We start from the raw sequence: 18,301 nt of genomic DNA, 5'->3' as shown, positions 1-18,301 counted from the left end.
AGTAAACAAGGCATAGAGCCATACACTGAATATCAAAAAACAAGTACTGAATGTCTGAGCATTACTTGAGTAAATCCCTACTGCGCACTGAATGAAGCTCTGTTTCTGTAAAATAGTAGCCACTGGTCAGCTGAGTAAAGCCTGGTTCAGATGAGGCGTGGGGAAGGGGGTTGAAGTACGCTTGCAAAGACAGCCATCACCTGGGCATTTCTCTCCTGTCTTTGTGCACTTTTTGTGTTGGTGTCAGTCCAGAGAGAGCAAATTGTTAATGTTTAATAACGGCTATGGGAACTCATATCTTTCTGAAGAGATCACTTTTTTACAGTAATGGGTTCTCTCAAGGCATCTTCCTCTTATTTAGACTTTCAGCCTTCTTTATGAAATTATTCCAACCAAATACGTGCTTATTCAGTGTCAAAAATTTACAGTGACATTAACAGAGACTAACCATTTAAAAGATTTTGTCATTAATAAGATAACAAACAACTCTTTGACAGACTCAAGTTTTCCGGTACATAGTATATCAGAGAATTCACTGAGCCTTTTACTTCCAGTACAGCCTGTTTGAAAAGCTGCGTTACAGCATGTGGTGTTGAGAGCATTGGAACTAAAGGAGGAGCAAGTCTGGTTATTTTTCGAATTTATAATTTTGTTGAAACTAATAAAGCCATGATAGAAGGCAGCAGACGTTTTATCATTTGAATTGCTGCCTTCACGATAGGAAAAATAAAGAAAATGATTGTATGTGTTTGTCTTTTGCAGTAAATAGTCATAATATATTTTTGTATTTGTGTGTGCATTTACTATTTTTAGGAGATGTGAGGCACACTTGGAGGTAGGAGGGTGGATTAAAATGGGGTTTCAGATTCTTGGGAACTTCTACTTTGCGGCCAAAAGTTCTTGGCAACATTTGTACGTGAAATGTTAAACTGAATTTACTGTCTCAATTCATAAGTAAAAGTAGAAAGTGTTTGCTGTGAATTATTTGCTGTTTGATTTAGTTAATCTTTTAGGAATATTGATTTGGAATCTGAGTCATAATGTCTGGAATTTTTATTTACATTTTAGAACTTTAAATTAGATCTGTGCTATTGTTTTCTTCCCTGCCTCTTGTATGCTTTAAGCTGTGTAAGGTTACCTTTCCTCTTAGTAAAGAGTTTTTTGGCACGAGAAATATCAACTTAGAAAATTCTTTTTAATGTGTTTTGTCTTCCTCTCCTCTCCATCTGTAAATAGTGGTTATTTCTGTGAAACATTGGTCATCTTTGTTTTGGTTGTAGAAGTTGGCTTTGTCAGCTGATTTTCTGTGGAAGCAATAGAAGTTATAGTACATTTATTTGAGGAACAATGACTCTTTCTTTTATTCTTTAGGTACCTGAAGCACTCACCCCATCACTTACCACATTCCAGATGGGAAATGATGGCTAAGAGCAGAAAAGCAGAAAGCTGTTAAACCACCTCTTTAGTTTATAGTCCCTCTTAAGAACTTTGAGAGCATATCCAGAATAGTAAGCTTAAACTATTCTCGGTCCTGAACCACTTAAAATTTGAAATTAAATTCACACTGGCAAGGATTAATACTGATCAAATGAGCTTTGCTAATAAAAACATAGCTTAAGAAGGTGCTGCTTTCTAGCTAAATGTGACTGTGTTTCTTAGGCTGATCAATGCAGAATCAGACATGCAAGTTTGATTGTGCTCTTGAAAGTAGCTTAAATTCACCTGTTTGACGCCACACTGGAACAGACATGGAGAGCTAATGACAGGGACAGTAGTAACAGTTAAGAGGTTTAAAATAGCCTGTAATCAGGTAAACTCAATGGCCTGTGTAAACGTACCTTTTCTTATTTCTCATTTGTCAGAGGAGAAAGTGCAATGTTCCCTTCACCCTAAGCAAGCTGCTTTTTCAATTTATTTAATGTTTGTTAATTGCTCTTACACATTTTCACATTTGCTTATAACTATATTAAAAGGTTGCAGGTTTAGGAATACTGTCTTAGGCAGAGCTGAAAGTTGAACCTGTCGAAATGCACTTCCTATAGTCTCTTTAATACAGCAGAAACTGGATTAGTGCATTTGTCACTTTATATGTCGATTCTGTTTCGAAAATGAAATTACTGCCTTATTTTGGATGTTTTGTACACTTTTGGTGGGTGGGGGAAGTTGGATGTGGTTTTTCTACTGTGAATATAGGAATTCATTGTTTGTGTTTAACTTTCTTTTCGGTTAAAGAAAAAATACTGCTGAATTATTTCGCACAATGTTGCATTGGGAAGGTAGCCAATTTCATCTGTTCCAGATCTTGATGTGAGTTTGTGGGAAACCTCTAAATGCATTCGTTTTCTCTCCTATACAATAAATGAATCCAGTAGGATTTTAGATATGGTCATGCGACACATATTTTGTACATAACCCACAAAATGGACCAAAGTCACTCAGTCAGTAATTCACAACTCAGGAAGTGGTCTCCAGTTTACACCATATCACATAACGTTTTCTTTGTGTTAGGTGAAAGTATCCATACTTATGTGCATTATATACAAATAACATGTGTTACGTGTCTTAGCTAATAATTTATGTCGTGTAAATAGCCCTTTCGTTCTATAAGAACCAGACACACTGACTTGTTGGCTAATTTTCTAAAAAAGAAAATTGATTTCCTCTTCTCAGTAGTGTCTCTTGGGTTGTTGTGGAGATGCTTTTATTAGCACAGAGTAATATAAATCAGGACTTTCCTGACAGTAGAATTGCGTTAGGTCTTATATCTTACTTTGAATTAGAGAGTTTAGTAATGCAGGCTAACAGCCTAGCTTTGCTTTTTTTTAAAAGAAGTTTCTTGATTATCTGATTCTGTATTTTGGATGACTTCAAAGAGCCTGGAGGAGTATTTGTTAAAACAAACAATTTGAGGTGTTGGAAACATACCTAAATCCAGTACAGAAGAATTCAGGCTCTGCGTCTGGTGAAAACCAGACTTAACTCTATACATAGTGTCTCTTAGGAGAATATAGATGCCCCCCAGTAGATTTATAGATGCCTCTCAAAAACAGTATTCCCAGTTCCTGCACAACAGTATTTGGGAGGGAAGGATGGAGTTTTTGTTTGAAATTTAGGTATAGTTGAAAAGGAAATGAAATCAAGTATTTCAGATTTCCTGCAGGCTGGAAATCCTAATAAGGCATTTCAGGAACACCCACCAACACTCTCCTTCCAAAGCAAAGTGTGTTCCCTGATGCTTGCAGCTGTTCATGGAACCGACACGCTTGTCAGTCTCATTGCTGCAATGTCCTCCTGGAGTCTGCATCATCTTGGCGACACATTAATTAGGCTTCCGCTTGCTGTAGCGTGCCTTTTCCAAGAGTGTATAATTCGAAGTGCTTATGGGGCAGTAAGGAATCTGGAAGCATTGACAGCGCTAACTCCAAAAGGCTTCTCAAAGTTTCCAGGCTCACCAGGGATGCACTCGGAGCCGGGTCAAAGCTTAGAAGCAGGATTTTCAAGACTTAGCTCGGTGACAGAGGAGTGGCAGGGTTTGACTTGAAAGTCACTCAGAAGTAGGGAGCCTTTTAAGTCTTCCTAAATGCATTGCCTCAGGAAAGGGTTCTGTTCTTCCAGGATCTGTGGTTGTTGGGCACTCCTGCTGAGATCTACCTGGGAGACCTGGGGATTGCCAGGCATTTTGTTCTACGATAAAATACTTTGCAAGTTATCCAGCTTTCTGGAATTCTGCTTTAAAAAAAAGAAAACCAAAACAGTTTAGCATCGACCCTCAGGCAGGAGCTGCAGGGGCAAGGCCCTGCAACATGAAGCACTCCAGTATTTGGGAAACCGGGATGCATCCCAAGGTCATAGTTCCAGTAAAGACAGGCATCAAGACGTTCTTCAGTCCTAGAATGTTCTGCTCTGAGATCCTCCTGGATTTCAGCAATTCTGAAATAGCTTAACAAGAGGCTTCAAGGCAAAAACATTGGGGTCAATGAATGGATATTTTCCTGCAGTCTTATTTTACTGAATAACTAAACAGATTTAGCCAAGTGTATTTTTGCTGTTTGGTTCTTTGGAAGCATCAGCTTCTAACCCTGAGTATTATGCTTCTGGAATTCTGTCCAATTACCTTTAAAAGCAGCAATCCTATACTATTGGATTTAGACCTAGCGTGCTTTGGAGCAGAACATTGGCAGCTTGTAAAACAACTTTCCGCAACTGCACACAGGGGGGAAAAATGTCTGTAGTCTTATTTTCTGTTGTAGGTTTGTTTCAGAGAAGAGAAAGGCCTTGAGTTTGCAGGCAATCTTGGTTGGAAGAGTAGCCTTCCAAACCTACTATTCACTGAAGCAAATTTGAGCAATTCTGAAATAGCCTTAATTGAGATCACATAGCAGTTCAAGATCCAAGAGTAGAGGGACTGGGGGATAAAAGATAGTCCTTAGTCTGCTAATTTAAATTCCAGCATAAATACTGCCTTTTCTTTGTCTCTAATATGCTTGGGAACTGTTGAATTAATTTTACTAATAAATTAGTGATTTTTAAAACAAACCAAGCCATTAAAAAAAAAAAAAAAAGAAGCAAAACCTCTTCATTGGGGTCATTTATCCTCAGTCCTCTGATGTTTTTTGTCCCCATAGCCTGATTTCGAAAAATTGTATTTCCTAGATAACTAGGCAAAGATAATTTCAGTACATAGCTGTACTCATATTAGTCCTAGTCTATACAGCTCAGATAACTAGCAAGGACTTCAGTACATCAGCACCATCTGTGCAAATCTATCTGACACTTTGCATACTGATGTAATTATTGAAGGCTGTTAACCTGTGATTTGTTTTTCTAGATTATCTAGGTTAAAAATACCTCAGATAACTAATTCTACAGTCATATCACTGTTTTAGAAGTGTATTTTAGGAATTTTTGTATACACTCACACTTTTCTTTTTCTTTCCTTTCAAAGAAGTTTAACTTTTTTCATATTTTTACTTCTTTCTTCTGTCAATTCTGTTTCAGATCAAAAAAACCACTTAGATTTTTTTAGACTGCATTAAAAAAATTAAATTTGTTTCTGAGTTTTTCTTTTCCTATAAAGTATTTCCCCATGCTTAAAAGTAGCATACGGACTGTATATTTATTTCTGTGTAATAATTAATCTTGCCATTTTGAAATAGCTATCTAGATAGCATTTTGCAGTCATCATAGTATCTCTAAAATACATATGTGTGAATGAAGTATTTTTTCTTGAACCTTTTTCTTACAGGCTCATGAGGCAACACTGGAGGCTAGGGCCAGCCCAGAGCTGAGTGATCGTATGCAGCAGCTGGAAAGGGAGGTGACACGGTATCGGGAAGAATCTAGCAAGGCTCAAGCTGAAGTGGATCGTCTTCTGGAAATCTTGAAAGAGATGGAAAATGAGAAGAATGATAAGGATAAGAAGATAGCAGAACTGGAGAGGTGAGAATGGTATAAAGTTACTAGAAGAGCAAAAGAGCTGGTTAAAGTTAGAGATAACTTAGTCCTTTTTTTTTTTTTTTTTTTTCTTAAAAACCTTAGAGTGCCTATTTTGGGAAAGTCTGTTAGAGTTTTTCTGCCTTCAGTCCTTTATTTTGGTAGCTTGTAAGCAAAAAGGTGTCTTACTGTGTGCTTTCATTATCTGGCTGCTCAAAAATAGGGCTGATATAGATAGACCTAGAAGGATAGATAGAACTGTAAGGGAATGGAGATGGTAGGAAAAGTTGCCGACACTGTGGTGTGTTTGGAGAACAATTTGTTCTTTTGATTTAATAAATTCCTCAGGCATGGTTCTCAAAAAAAAAAAAAAAAAAAAAAAAAAAAAAAAAATATTTTTTAAGAGCTTGTGATACTAGTTACTCAGGTTCTCCTGACAAGTGGCATTGAAACTCTTTGTACTGATAGGGACACAGGTAAACTTTGGCTCATATGAAGCCAAATGAACAGATTTGCTTTTGTCCAAATGAAATGTGATTCAGCACTTTTCAGCATTTTCCATCTTTCTGTTGGAGCCAGGGTGCTCAGATATTTTTTTCTAGACTTCAATGTCCCAAACAAAAATGATAATTTATTATGATTCCATGACATTTGTATCACAATTATAAATAGTAGATCTTGGGAAAGACCTGAAACAGATTTTGTTTTCTGTCATTTTCTCACCTTACAGTGGGCGAAGAGGTTGTTCCTAGGAAGTAATACCTGTTTGGGGTTTTTTGTTTACTTTACCATTCGCAATGAAGAATCACTAACTTGGAACAGCAAAATGGAAATTTGATTATTCCCATTTGCCTTGTGCCAGAATATTCTTTCTAATTTCTGTCTTATCACTATTTAACGGCTCTGCATTTAGTGTCAGGAAGATTAGGGCAACTGAGCAGAGGACCTTTCAGGTTCTGCGTGATGGCGGTGGTTATTGTTCATTGGCGTGATGATAGTCAAATTATGGGCCCCTCTGAATGATTTGAAAAACTCCTTTTAAGAAGTCCATTCTTGTTTCCTTGAAAGTGACAGAGCTCTGAAACAGTTCAACTTGTCAGCTGGGTTTCTTCTCTCTTTGTGATTGTAAGCGGCATCCTGTCAGTTTTCTTGAAGTTGTTGTTTTATTTAACCAAAATTCTCTATACCTGTGGTGTGAGCTTGAACACCCAAAAGTGGGGATATGTCCTTTTTTAACTGTCTTCCCTTCTTTTCCTAAGTGATATAACTTTCAGCCCATTGATACACGATGCATTCAGCAGAACATTCAGGCAATAGGTTTATAGAGTAGGAGCATTAAGTATAGACATGAAAAAGCTAAATAGCAGTTACAAGTCATATTTGTCTGTGTGATTTTTTTTCAGTCCCTTAGAGGTGCCCATCTCAGGCATGAAATAACATGCCCGAACAGTAACAAGCAACAAACTTCTAATAGAAGTAAGGTATGGGGAAGAAGTACGTTCATAGTGCCTGAAGTTTTTCTGTGTTCAGAAGTAATTACTGTTTAGGAAAAGCAAGTCAGAAATATTCATCATTCCTCAACCTGATTCCTAGAGGAGATTGGAATGGCAGGAAGAGAATTTTCTTATACACGCTTTTAATGCAAGTCTGATTTTTTTATTTTTTTTTAATTACATTAGCATTCAGAAACTCTAATGAAGATTGGGACTTGCAGTGTCAAACACTGAATAAACACATATAAGTTGCCTATAATCAAAAGAGTTTATAGTCTACAAAGCAAAAATAACAAAGAAGAGAAATGAATATGGGCCTCCTTCTCTTTTACAGATAAAAGCTTTGGCACCCAATCTTCAAAGAGTTAGAAAGGAACTTTTTCTTTGAAAAGATGCAGTTCCCGAGATCTGCAAAGCATTTATTGTTTTTCATGTTACAGTGGTAGTTTCTTGCTGTTTCAGTCACAGATCAAACTCTTACTATATCAATGAAAGCATAAAACCCCCAAATGACTAGACGTCACTCCATAACAATTTGGTGAATACTTTGACTATTCAGTGTTATCCATTCCTTCTTACCACCTGATCTTCACTCTTATAAAAAAAATAGTGGTCCTCTTCTCTTTTTAGCTTTTTGTCTTTTCTACCAGTACTGAGATAACATAGAATATGTCATCTTTTATTTCTAGTAATTAGAGTAGGTATTTCAGCTATGTTAAAGAAAAGACTACTTTTGTTATCATGTCATTGCCAGCAGCTGTGTAAATCAAGGGAAAAAAAAATCTCTAAGAATATTCATGTTCTCTAACCACTGTAAGTGGAAATGGAAAAGTTCTTGCTTGCTCCCCCAAACCCCTGTTCTCTGGAAGCTTGCTTTCTTCTTGTGAGTTTTTACACAAAGCAGGGATTTTAACATGCATATTAAATGTATAGGTTGGTCCTGGTTTTATCTACCATGCTTGTTTATAGAGTATTCTTTCACAGCTGAACTGATATATCCAGGCATGTTACATGAATGTTTTAGAGCTAGGGTCTTGGTTTCCAGAAAAGAATAGATAATTTTGCCTTGTAAAAGTCCTTCCTAAACTGTGGTCCATACAGAGTGAGCCAGAAATTATCTTGACTTCTAATGCTTCTGCAGCGGTTCAAACTCTGCCGTGCAAAGAACAACCCTAGTGCTTGCAGAAGCATTTGTCAGCAAGCAAAAAAGTGAATATTGCTGTGCCTATCAGGAACCGTTATTATTCCATGCAGAGCAAGATGAGAAGAAATAAGTCACATTCAGAGAATAACTGTACTAACAAAAACGGGTTTTTTCAAAAGAGAGAGTCTCTCCCTGGAGTTTTCCCTTATGCTAGTTATATGCGACAACTAGACCATACGTCGTCAGGAGAAGAGAAATAGTAACGCAGTTGCATCCACAGAAGAGAAGAAATGAGTCGCCTGTTAGGGAGGTATGTATAGGAGAACAGAGAAGGAGAAAAGATAGGAGAAGGGGAAGGTGAAACGAAAAGCAGAAAACTGTTCACTTAAGCCTTTTCAATGATGGCAAAGGTGCCTTCAGCTCAAATTAAAATAGAGGGAAATGCTTCCACTCTTCAGTAACTGTTGCAATTACTGGGTGGGGGACGTTGTTTTTCAGCTGTGAATGGGAGGAAAGATACCCCCAAAAAATGTGTTAAATATGGTGCATGCTATGCAAAAGTTTTAAAAATACTCTAGAGTCAACATGAGATCGAAAGCACAACCTCATTAATTTATATTCTCTGTGGGCAGGATTTTACTTTTTCTTATGGGAAGGTGGGCCATAAGTTCACATTTCTTCTGTGGGTGAATGGCCCTATAAGTTTTGTTTCTGTCCCCAGATTGTGGTGGTGTAGAGGGTTTTGTAGCTGTCTGGTTATTCACTTTCTTTATAACTAACTGTTTGCTTTTTGTGTTGCCATTCCATAATCTCCTGTCTCTCTGTAACTTTTCATTTTGTGTTTTGTTTCCTTCCTTGCTTTTTCTTTCCATTTATACTGTCACGTCCTGGTTCCACGAGTTGTTTTGTTTTGTACGTGTGGGGGTTTTTTTGACTATGCCTTTTCTCAGAAAGCACGCCTCCCGCAAATTGCACCCTCCCTACCAGGTGTCGGTCCCTGCACCGCAACACGTAGGGGGGTTTGTGTGGGACTTCCTGGGAAAGTGAGTGCTCTATAAGGCTTCTGTTTCCTACGGGGTGGAATGTCACTGCTGGCTGCCCGGCTGCTGCTGCTGCTGCTGTTTGGGTCTGCTGCAATTATGCTTTTTTTCTTAGGTCAAACAGGAACTAGTTATGTCAAGTACAAGCTCTAACAGTCTCTGCGTTCAACTCATGTCACGGTGGTTATGACCACAGTCCAAAGGAGGTTTGCTGCTGTTCTCCCTGATTTAAACTCAACAGAAGCTGTTGCTTTTTATTCTAATTCTCTTGCTGTGTTTTACATTTGGTTCTAATCTCTGCTATCAGTTCTGCCTCAACCAGCTAAAACTCAAGTGTTCTAAAATGTGTCATTGATAGAGGTCAGTATTGACTTATTCTTGAGTTTTATTGTGATTATTATCCTGTAATAAGAAAAAGGAAAACAAAGAAGAGAAAAGAAAGAAAAATAATGCTAATCATCTGGGACATGGCCATCACAGCCTTCAGATGGGTAGTTTACACACAGAGGTATTTGTGTGCATATATTCTGCAAATAAGAACTGACTTTGTACTTGAGAGGTGGCAGTAAATACATATGTATATGTTGCTTCAGAAGTAAGTACTGAGTGAATATATATGGAAGTCCTCGTTCCAGATACAGACTTGAAATTGATTTTAATTTGGCAAGCTTGCTATATATGATAGGTAGTCCTTGTAAGGACATAAGGTACTACCATTTTTTTCCTGAAGGAAACTTGACTTTGATTTGGGAACAAAGGAAGCCAGTACTGGGCTTTGGAATACCAGCAGTCCCATTAAGGACAGCTGGAAATGATGGCTATTTTAAGAGAGAGATTTTGGGAAGTTTTTCTAAAAAGAATTTAAGGATGCCCTGTTCAAGAAGAAACCTTCAAACTTTTGAGGTGTAGCAGCCAAAAGGTATACTCCTCATCTTAAATATTTCTTCTCAACAGTAAATAAAAATAAAAGATTAAAAACCATAGGGTGATCTCAAAGGAGCGCTGAAAAATGTGGACAGTAGAAGGAAGTATCTTACTCTATATGTCTTTAAGACAGTGATATGTTTGCGTAGTAGTCTGTGAAGGATAGATGGAGAGAGAAATTAACTGCATGTTCCATCAACTTTATGGTTTCCTAGAATAGTGTGAAGAAAACTATACTAGTAAATTATGCTCGAAGCTTAAGTCAACAATTTGAAGCTGAAATACGTATTTTCAAACCACTACTCGTATCTCATAATAATTGTCTTTGGTTTTCAAGTTGTTTTTTTCTGTGAATTTTTAAATAATTTTTTTAGAGAATTCCCAAACAAGAACCACATCAGGGCAAAGAAGTAACTCAAAGTAAAAGGGACGTTGTCAAATTAAAGAACAAAAGGTGTTTATATACCATTAAAGTTAACCTTGAGAGATGGTATGACTATAATTCTGTATTATCGTAACTCATTAAAGTACTCCAAAAAGAAATTGAACTCTGATTCAGGCATTGGAAAAACTGAAATAATTAAATATTACTTTAAAATACTTTAATCCATTTTGGTACCATAAATCATAAAAGAAAATCGAATATATTTATCTCATGGTTGCATGGTATTATTACAAGGCAGAATTTGTTGTTGTGTTTCTCATCCACTTCCCTCAAAAATCCATAGCTTAAGTGAATATTAAGATTCTAAGGTTAATCACTCAAAACTTAGGACATTCCAAAATGAAGATTGCCATGTAATTTTAATTCACCTCTCATGGGAGCCTATATATCACAGTAAAGTGATACAGCCTTTAACCATATGAACAAATTTTTTCCACAAGAATGCTGCGTTTGATGTGTGAAGAACGTAGCTCAAATTGTCCCCAAAAAATCCTGGGTGAGGCTGACACCTGTCATGGAAAATTTCAGCACAATTTGTTAATATTTGGCAAGCAACTGAGAACAAGATTTCATAATGGAAAGAAGTAGTCAGGCCCGTAGTTAGTCCAGCTCCACCTCTGAGCACACAGATCTATTTAATATTAAAGATTTTCATCATTTCCAAGCTAGGAAATGAAGAAGTCATTTCTTTCTTCTCAGTCTTGCTTTATCTTCATACAAAATGAACATTACACCTGAAGTCCAACATCAAGTTTCACAGGGGAGAAAATAATACATTTTATATCAACATAACTGCTCTAAACAGATAAGAATATAAGATGCAGGCACCTTTACTTACAAGTATTTAACTTGAGATGTTTGAAAGTAGGCTGATTTTCAGAAGGCAAGTGTCTGCCCTCTGAAAGTCAACCTTTGTTGAAGTGCCTTAAGATCAACACTCAGACTCACTAATCGCTTTTGAAACCTACATCTAAGAAGAGAAGAGAGAGACACTGCCAGTAATTGCAAATCCATCTGTAAAGAACACCAGATAAAAAAGCCATCATAGTGATTTTACGGTGACTCCTCAATCCATCCTCACCTTTTTCATATAATGGGATATCCTTTTTCCATTTGTTCTTTATTTAGCTGTCCTTTATTTCCCATTCTCTCCCTTTTTCTGTGTTTTGGGAGAAACTGAAACTTTGTGATATTGCAGAAACAGCTGTTCTAAAAAACAAGGTCAAAGAACCCCAATTAGTCCAGCCCTTGACATGGTGAGAGGTCAGGGCTGGTGCAAGCTTTGGCTGAATGAGCTTGCTGTGTTATCCCATCATTGAACCACCTAAGCCTGGGTATTTGCCCTAATATTATTTCCATGCTCAAGCAGGCAGGACTGACACTGTTCAACAGAGTGATTCATCTCTATGGAACTGAGTACAGACCGTCTCCTTTGCTAAATTCAGCAATGGGCTGAAAGCTGGGTTTGTCTACTAATCCAAGACTAAGGATCTGATCTTGGATCATCCAAGAAGGACCCTACACTAGAGAAACACGAGTAATGAGAAGCACTGATTATGAACTTTTTTGAAGGCTTCTTTTCCTGCCAAATTTCCTGTGGCGTTAAAGTCCTGTTTGTTTTTATCATTAAATCAAGGTGGTTATCAAACACTCCCTCTCACGCCTAAGTCTATTATCTGTAGTGAATATAGGAGTTGTCATCTGATGATTTATACTCTGCCTGCATTGTAGCAATGATGGGTTTTATTTAGCAAGTATCTCCTAATCCAACTGCTAGATCAGTCGAGTGTAAGAGCTATGATATAATTATAAAACCAGAGGAGAAAGAACATCATGTAAATTATGAGCCTACTTTGCATATCAGGGTTTCATTGTTACCTGCCTTGACTACATCTCTTCAAAAGCTGTTTTGTAGCTTTGTTTCAGTCAACATCTCTGAGCGATACGGGGCTATCCATACTCACAAACTAGTATGTAAGGAGAAAAAAAACCCCACCACACTGAAAACCCCCTTCTATACAACTGATACAGTAAAAATAAGTGTCAGATCCTAACATTGTCTTGGAGTACACTAAGAACAAAAGGAAAATCCAGTAATCACCAGTAAGCCAGTGAAATAGCAACATTAGTGCTCCATGGCCATCTGTGGTCATGTTTGTGCTCTTAGATCCATGCATGCATGCGCACAAGGATGCACATACAAACCTTCTCTCTCTGTCTCTCCATCTCTTCCCCATCCCTCTAAATATCAACTAAAAAGAAAAGAAAAGACCAGCCATCATTCTTTTTACCAAGAAAAGGTGTCAAAAGTGGTAAACATAAATAGCCTTTCTGCTTTGACTGACACAAGGAAGATCAAATGCGTATTATTCCCTGTCAGACTGCTTTGAAGGAACGATGAAGTAGTAAATATACACAATCACTTACTGTCAAACAAGTGGAATTCAAAGGTTGACTAGAAACCATTACATAAAATTCTCCCTAAGTACATATGAGACTAATACAGCAGACTCATTCCACTCCCTATAATATACAAGCATGTGGAAAAAATTATAACTGGAATAATCAACAGCTTTTAAAATATATATATTTCTTAATTAAAATACTAACGTGTTCACATCTCACCAACTTTTTTGATCTGCACCCAGTGATCAGATTTAAGTCAGCTATATTTTTAAAATTAATGAGATGGCATTTTAAAAGAAAATGGATTTCTCTTGAGACTACCATTTGGTGTTACAATTGTATTGTCTCCCTGTGTGACTGTTGCATCGGAGTACACAGTTAATGGGGCTGGGCAGAAACGCTGCTGCTGGATCTTGTAAGGAATGCTGCAAGTGTGTGTTCTTGCTCGAAGGGAAATAGTGCAAACTGAAAATTATTATTTTGCTCTGTAATGAGCATGTCTTGGTATGTATCTGATCCTGCTTGCTTGGGGCTGCTTCCTGGGGCAGATGCTTGCTGTGCTCCTCTGCTCAATTTCACTGATGTAGCCCTGCGCACTGAGGCTTCACCTCCAGTCCGTAGCAGATCTCCATTGACTTCCTAATAGCTGGCAATTTCAGGTGTCTGCCTCATTTTTAGTTTGAGTGATAGCACAGTTCCAGATTTTTTCTAGTTTAATGCGCTTTCAGACATATTCCTCACTTTTGTTTGGATAAACATTATGATTATTCTAAAAATCCACATTTTTAAAAAATATTTTAAATGCCTGTAAAAAAACATGGAAAAAGGGGCTAGCAGTTACACAAAATGTGTATTTCTTTGGAAGAAAGAATTTATTCCATTACAAAATGAAGATGTAGCAATAATTGTTCTCCATTCAAATCCTGTGCAGCTGGCTAAATAATACTTCTGTAGCGTACAGAAAATAGCAAGTGACCTCAGCATAGTATTTCAGGTACTGTTTTGCCTTCATCTTGTGCCAGCAAAAGATGCTACCTTTAATAGCAGTTGAAAGAGCAGTACAGTTCATTCAAATTCTACAGGGCTATTCTAAATTCTAGCCTGTACTTTTTTTCACTGTTAAATTAAAGAAACAATGTCACAACATCATTACAATAGAACCAGGAACTACAAAGAGTCCCTGAAACAAAATGAGAAGTCTTAAACTTTCATAATCTAGATTCAATAACAGTCATAAAGTCAAGCTTTTTTCCCCCACCTTATTTATTCCCATATCTAACCAAGTGTTTATTTTCAATTTTTTGTTCCCTTTTGTTAAATTTGTTTGACCAGTCATAGCTCTGCAGCTCAGCTTAGAGAGTGTACTCTTGGATTTCAGTCAGAATTGTTACACGCTTTTCTATATGAATTAACTGAGGCTTTTGGAACATTATAACTTTGAGATCAAACACTGAGATGTGGTATTCGGCATTTTGCAAGTCTCATCTTTCCCCAAATCCCCAAATAACACAGCCTTTACAACAGCTGTCCTTGAAGAACTTGATTAGAAAAATGTTAGTTTAAAAGCCAAAAAAACGTTTCTTTACACTAGTTTATCTGCTACAAACCAGCAATACACTTCTCAGCTGTACCTCGTGCTGAAACTGCTCCTTGTACAAATTCAATATCCTACATTGTTGTTTGTAAAATTTATGCCAGAAATAAGGACTTCACATTTCATTTACATGGTTACATATACCAAAAGTAATAAAGCATATAGCAGCTAGCCTCTCCTATAGAAATATTTTTCTCCAGACCATATCCTGCCTTTTTAGAGTGAAATTTTGCCATGGGAGAAGTACAACATACGTTGTAGAAGCCAAATTGCCGCTTTGGACAGAAGGATATTTACTTTTTGTCTCTTCTGTTGACTGAAAAAGAATTAAGTCTAAAATCATATGAGAAAGATCTGTATTTATGGCTCCTTGTTGACTTACCTTGCTGTTATCAGTGAAATTGACAGCAGATGCCTATGAAAAGATATTGGAGATACTTGGGGAAAAAAAGCAATAATGAACCTATGGGACCTCATGTTATACAGGAAACTCCAGCATTTTGTCTTGATCAATCCTGCTGTTGAACAATGTTGGAGAGAACTGTCAAAAATACGCCTGTTTGGTCATTATTGTTTTTAGATTGCACCTATGTGGGAAAATTAAGACAGCAATACTGCAGGAAGAAGAGGCAGATGCTTTTTTTGTTTGTCTTTGGAAGGGTGACTTCAATGTCAAAATTAAGAAATATGAACGTATAGCTTTGTAAGTCTTCAGGTCTTGAAGACTTTACTCCATGGTTGGGGTTTTTCGCCCTTCTGTTTATTCGCTTTTGACAAGTCTGGGTCATCTGCAGGAAAATTGAAAAAACATGTGTCTTGCTCATGGAGGGAAAATAAGTCCCTAGAAGGTGGCATAAAGGAACACATTAGGGTTCATCTCAGATAGTCAAACTCCACATTTTCAAAATGTTAGTTAGAATTCTGGAAGAAGGATACTTGCTAGTGATGTGATGTAAATCCAGAGTTTTCTACAGTTTGCTTATTTCCCTTTTCCAAGAACTGTTATGTATTGGAGACTATTTTCTCTACAGAAAGTTGCCTCTAAGTGAAATGGTGTAATCTAATGTAAAGGTCCTTTTTTTTTCTTTTTTTTTTTTTTATTAGATGTCTATAAAACATGCAGCTCTGTGTTTGTGATGGATTATGTGTCTGTGTGTCATTACCTGATTTAGATCTGCTTGTTTTGTCCTGTATTCTTGAACTGCCTGATCTCTGGACACTGTTTTCACAAACTCTAACTCTTTTTCTTTCGCATCTCCTTCCTGGATTTGCTGCTTCCTTCAGCCTCACCTCAAGGTCAGTATTCACTTTTAATAAGGGTATTTATAAGACTACTGTCTATTCAGCTAAAATTAGGATCTCACAGAAGATTGCATATCAAATCACATGATCTACAAAATAAAAGTTCAGAGATTTGGTTAAGTCTGTGTAGGAGGGTGGGTTGGATAGGGTGCACGTTTAGAAGAAACTTGTGCTTGAATGAAAGAATTTATATCAAACCACTGTAAATCAGTGTTTTAGTGCACTGGGAAGAAGGGGGAAGACTTACCAATGAAGCCTTTCAAGGGAAAAAACTACAGGAACAGGAAGCTGAAGCAAGACAGTTTAAATATTATTGGGGGTTATCTGTTACTTCAAGAAGAAAAAACATTGAACATTAGCCATATTCTCTGATACGTGCTGTTGAGTGCAAAACCAGTTCCTTTAAAATACTAGTCATACATACTTTAACTGTTGGATTTTTATCATTGCATCTGTGTCTGAAACCTCGCAGTGATGTTGCAGAACTAGTTTTGGTGCAGTTTGAGTTTGTTGTGCTGTCAGAAAGAACCAAGGGCTGAGGGTTAAAGATAAGTAAATTAGTAAGAGGATAGATTTGTTGAAGGCATAAAGTGATAAACTACTGAAAAAACCCTACCAAGAGACAACATGTTTTGAAGTCTTTCAGCCATGGCTCGATTTTTTATTTTTATATTTTAAAAGCAGTTGCTAAACATAGATTTTGGGACTTCAGTAGAGTAGCTAGGAGTAAACGTCTGTGGCCTATGTAATACAAGTCAGAGTACATTATCTAATGATCCCCAGTTGCCTTTGAAAGGCTCTGAAACCACTTTGGATTGATAAAGTCTGTTTGGTAGAAAGCGTCTGTGACTCCTGATGAAGGAATGATTATAATTGTTTCAGGCAGTGTCTTTGCTTAGGAAGCCACTACTTAATGACTAAAGTTCTGAGTTATTGACCAACATCCGACTTTTCTATTCCTGATTAACACTGTGAAAAATGTGGTGGTGAGTGGAATCCCACGATGCTGCGATGCTGCTGACGCCTTTAAATTGTGTCGGCGTTCTGACCTTGGTTTGGCACAGACGTTGCACTTGTGGCCTTGGCTGCGTATTTTCCTTCCTCCCACAAACTGGAAAAAGATTGGAAGTTAATCATGTTGTTGTCCATCAATACCTTCCATATTCAGTGTGTCATACTGGCATACTTGTAATTGTTGGGGAGAGGAGGGCTGTCCTTGAATGACCCTCTTTCTTCAGATCCCAAAGAGCAGAACTGCCAGGAAGCTTTTCTGCCCTGTGAGCATTCTCCTTTGAAATACACACAGTGTCTTTCCTTGCATGAACAGGACTTCTGTTGGGTAGTCTATATTTGCCAGTTGCCAGCATGAGTGGAGTTTGATGTGCTTTGTCTGGCCGATAAAGTCCTAAATGTTATAGAATCTGTCTGTCAAAGACATTTTTGCTTCAATCCATGTGGCTGTAGGTTTTTATCAGTATCTGCACCTATGCTGGAATTTGTGATGAGCAAGAGGGGGAACTATTTTTAGGTTGTGGTTTGACGGTGTTTTTTCTGAGACCTGGCATGATTTCTCTTTCCCCAAACAATGCAACCATAACTTTCATTTCTCTCATTTAGAGCATGTTGTAAAATTTGGCTAGAGAAGATATGACTGTGGTTTGAGGTAGCCAAGTGTTAGGATCTTTGAAGAGTTTTCTGATAAGACGTTAAAGAGATTGTCCGTTCTGTCCTCATAGTTTCTTAGTGGTTTTACTGATTTTTTTTTTTTTTTTTCCATTTTTTAACATTGATTGCTATGATGGCTAGTTGCTGAGATTTTCATATGTTTGTTCAAATAAATCAGTAGTGTAAGGGAATAGGTGGAATGACTGCTCTTGGAACTACAAAATCCCTGCTGGCCAGAAACACAAGGAAAAGATTCTCCTAAGGACAAGCAGGAAAATCACAGGGGTTGCAGTACCACTCGTTTTCTTTCCTATGCATTTCAGTGTTTGCCTAATTACCATTAACTGCAACATATGAAGAAGTAGCTGTTCTGTGAAGTTACGTTCTACATTGGAAGCTACTATGGGAGCCATAACTTTATTTTTACTTTTATTAATGGTGTAAAGCAGTTATTTTTTTCAGACATCAAAGCAAATGTGTCTTCCTGGGAAAGAACGGAATATGTGAAAAAATGTGTTAGATATGTCTGTCTTCTAGAAACAGAAAGAAATACTCTGAATTATATCTGTTCTCATCAAGAACAGCTTTGTTTACTGTAATCAGTGCAAAACCTCTGAATTTTCTGATCTGTCTATAAAGCTTTCGTCATCTCTCTCCTGTTGATAAACTCAGTGAATCAGAATGTCATAGTGTAATCGTCATCACTGTTGCCGTTATGACATGTACTTACGGCTCAGAAGTCTAAGGGCCTAGAGTGGATGTCATACTGATTCATAGTAAATAAAATAGTCTTGGAAGGCATGGGGATTAAAGCAGTTTTCCATAAGGAGTTTTTGCTAAGCATTTCTGTTGATG

General features: G+C 37.3%; 1 protein-coding gene across 3 annotated transcripts in view; it reads left to right on the top strand.

The window, feature by feature from the left end:
• Positions 1-18,301, top strand: part of ERC1 (ELKS/RAB6-interacting/CAST family member 1) — a 293,596-nt gene that overhangs the window by 115,706 nt on the left and 159,589 nt on the right. For 2 of the 3 annotated variants that reach the window (XM_050909774.1, XM_050909763.1), the window contains one exon: positions 5,246-5,439. In XM_050909774.1, coding sequence (XP_050765731.1) covers positions 5,246-5,439 — 194 coding nt within the window. Of the gene's footprint in view, positions 1-5,245; positions 5,440-15,763; positions 15,776-18,301 lie in introns of all 3 variants that reach the window. The other variant, XM_050909781.1, reaches the window with a different exon arrangement.

Source organism: Gymnogyps californianus, chromosome 1, assembly GCF_018139145.2.
Source record: "Gymnogyps californianus isolate 813 chromosome 1, ASM1813914v2, whole genome shotgun sequence".
Lineage (NCBI taxonomy): Eukaryota > Metazoa > Chordata > Aves > Accipitriformes > Cathartidae > Gymnogyps > Gymnogyps californianus.
The sequence above is the reverse complement of the archived record's forward strand: the minus strand, read 5'-3'. Positions and strand labels throughout refer to the sequence as shown.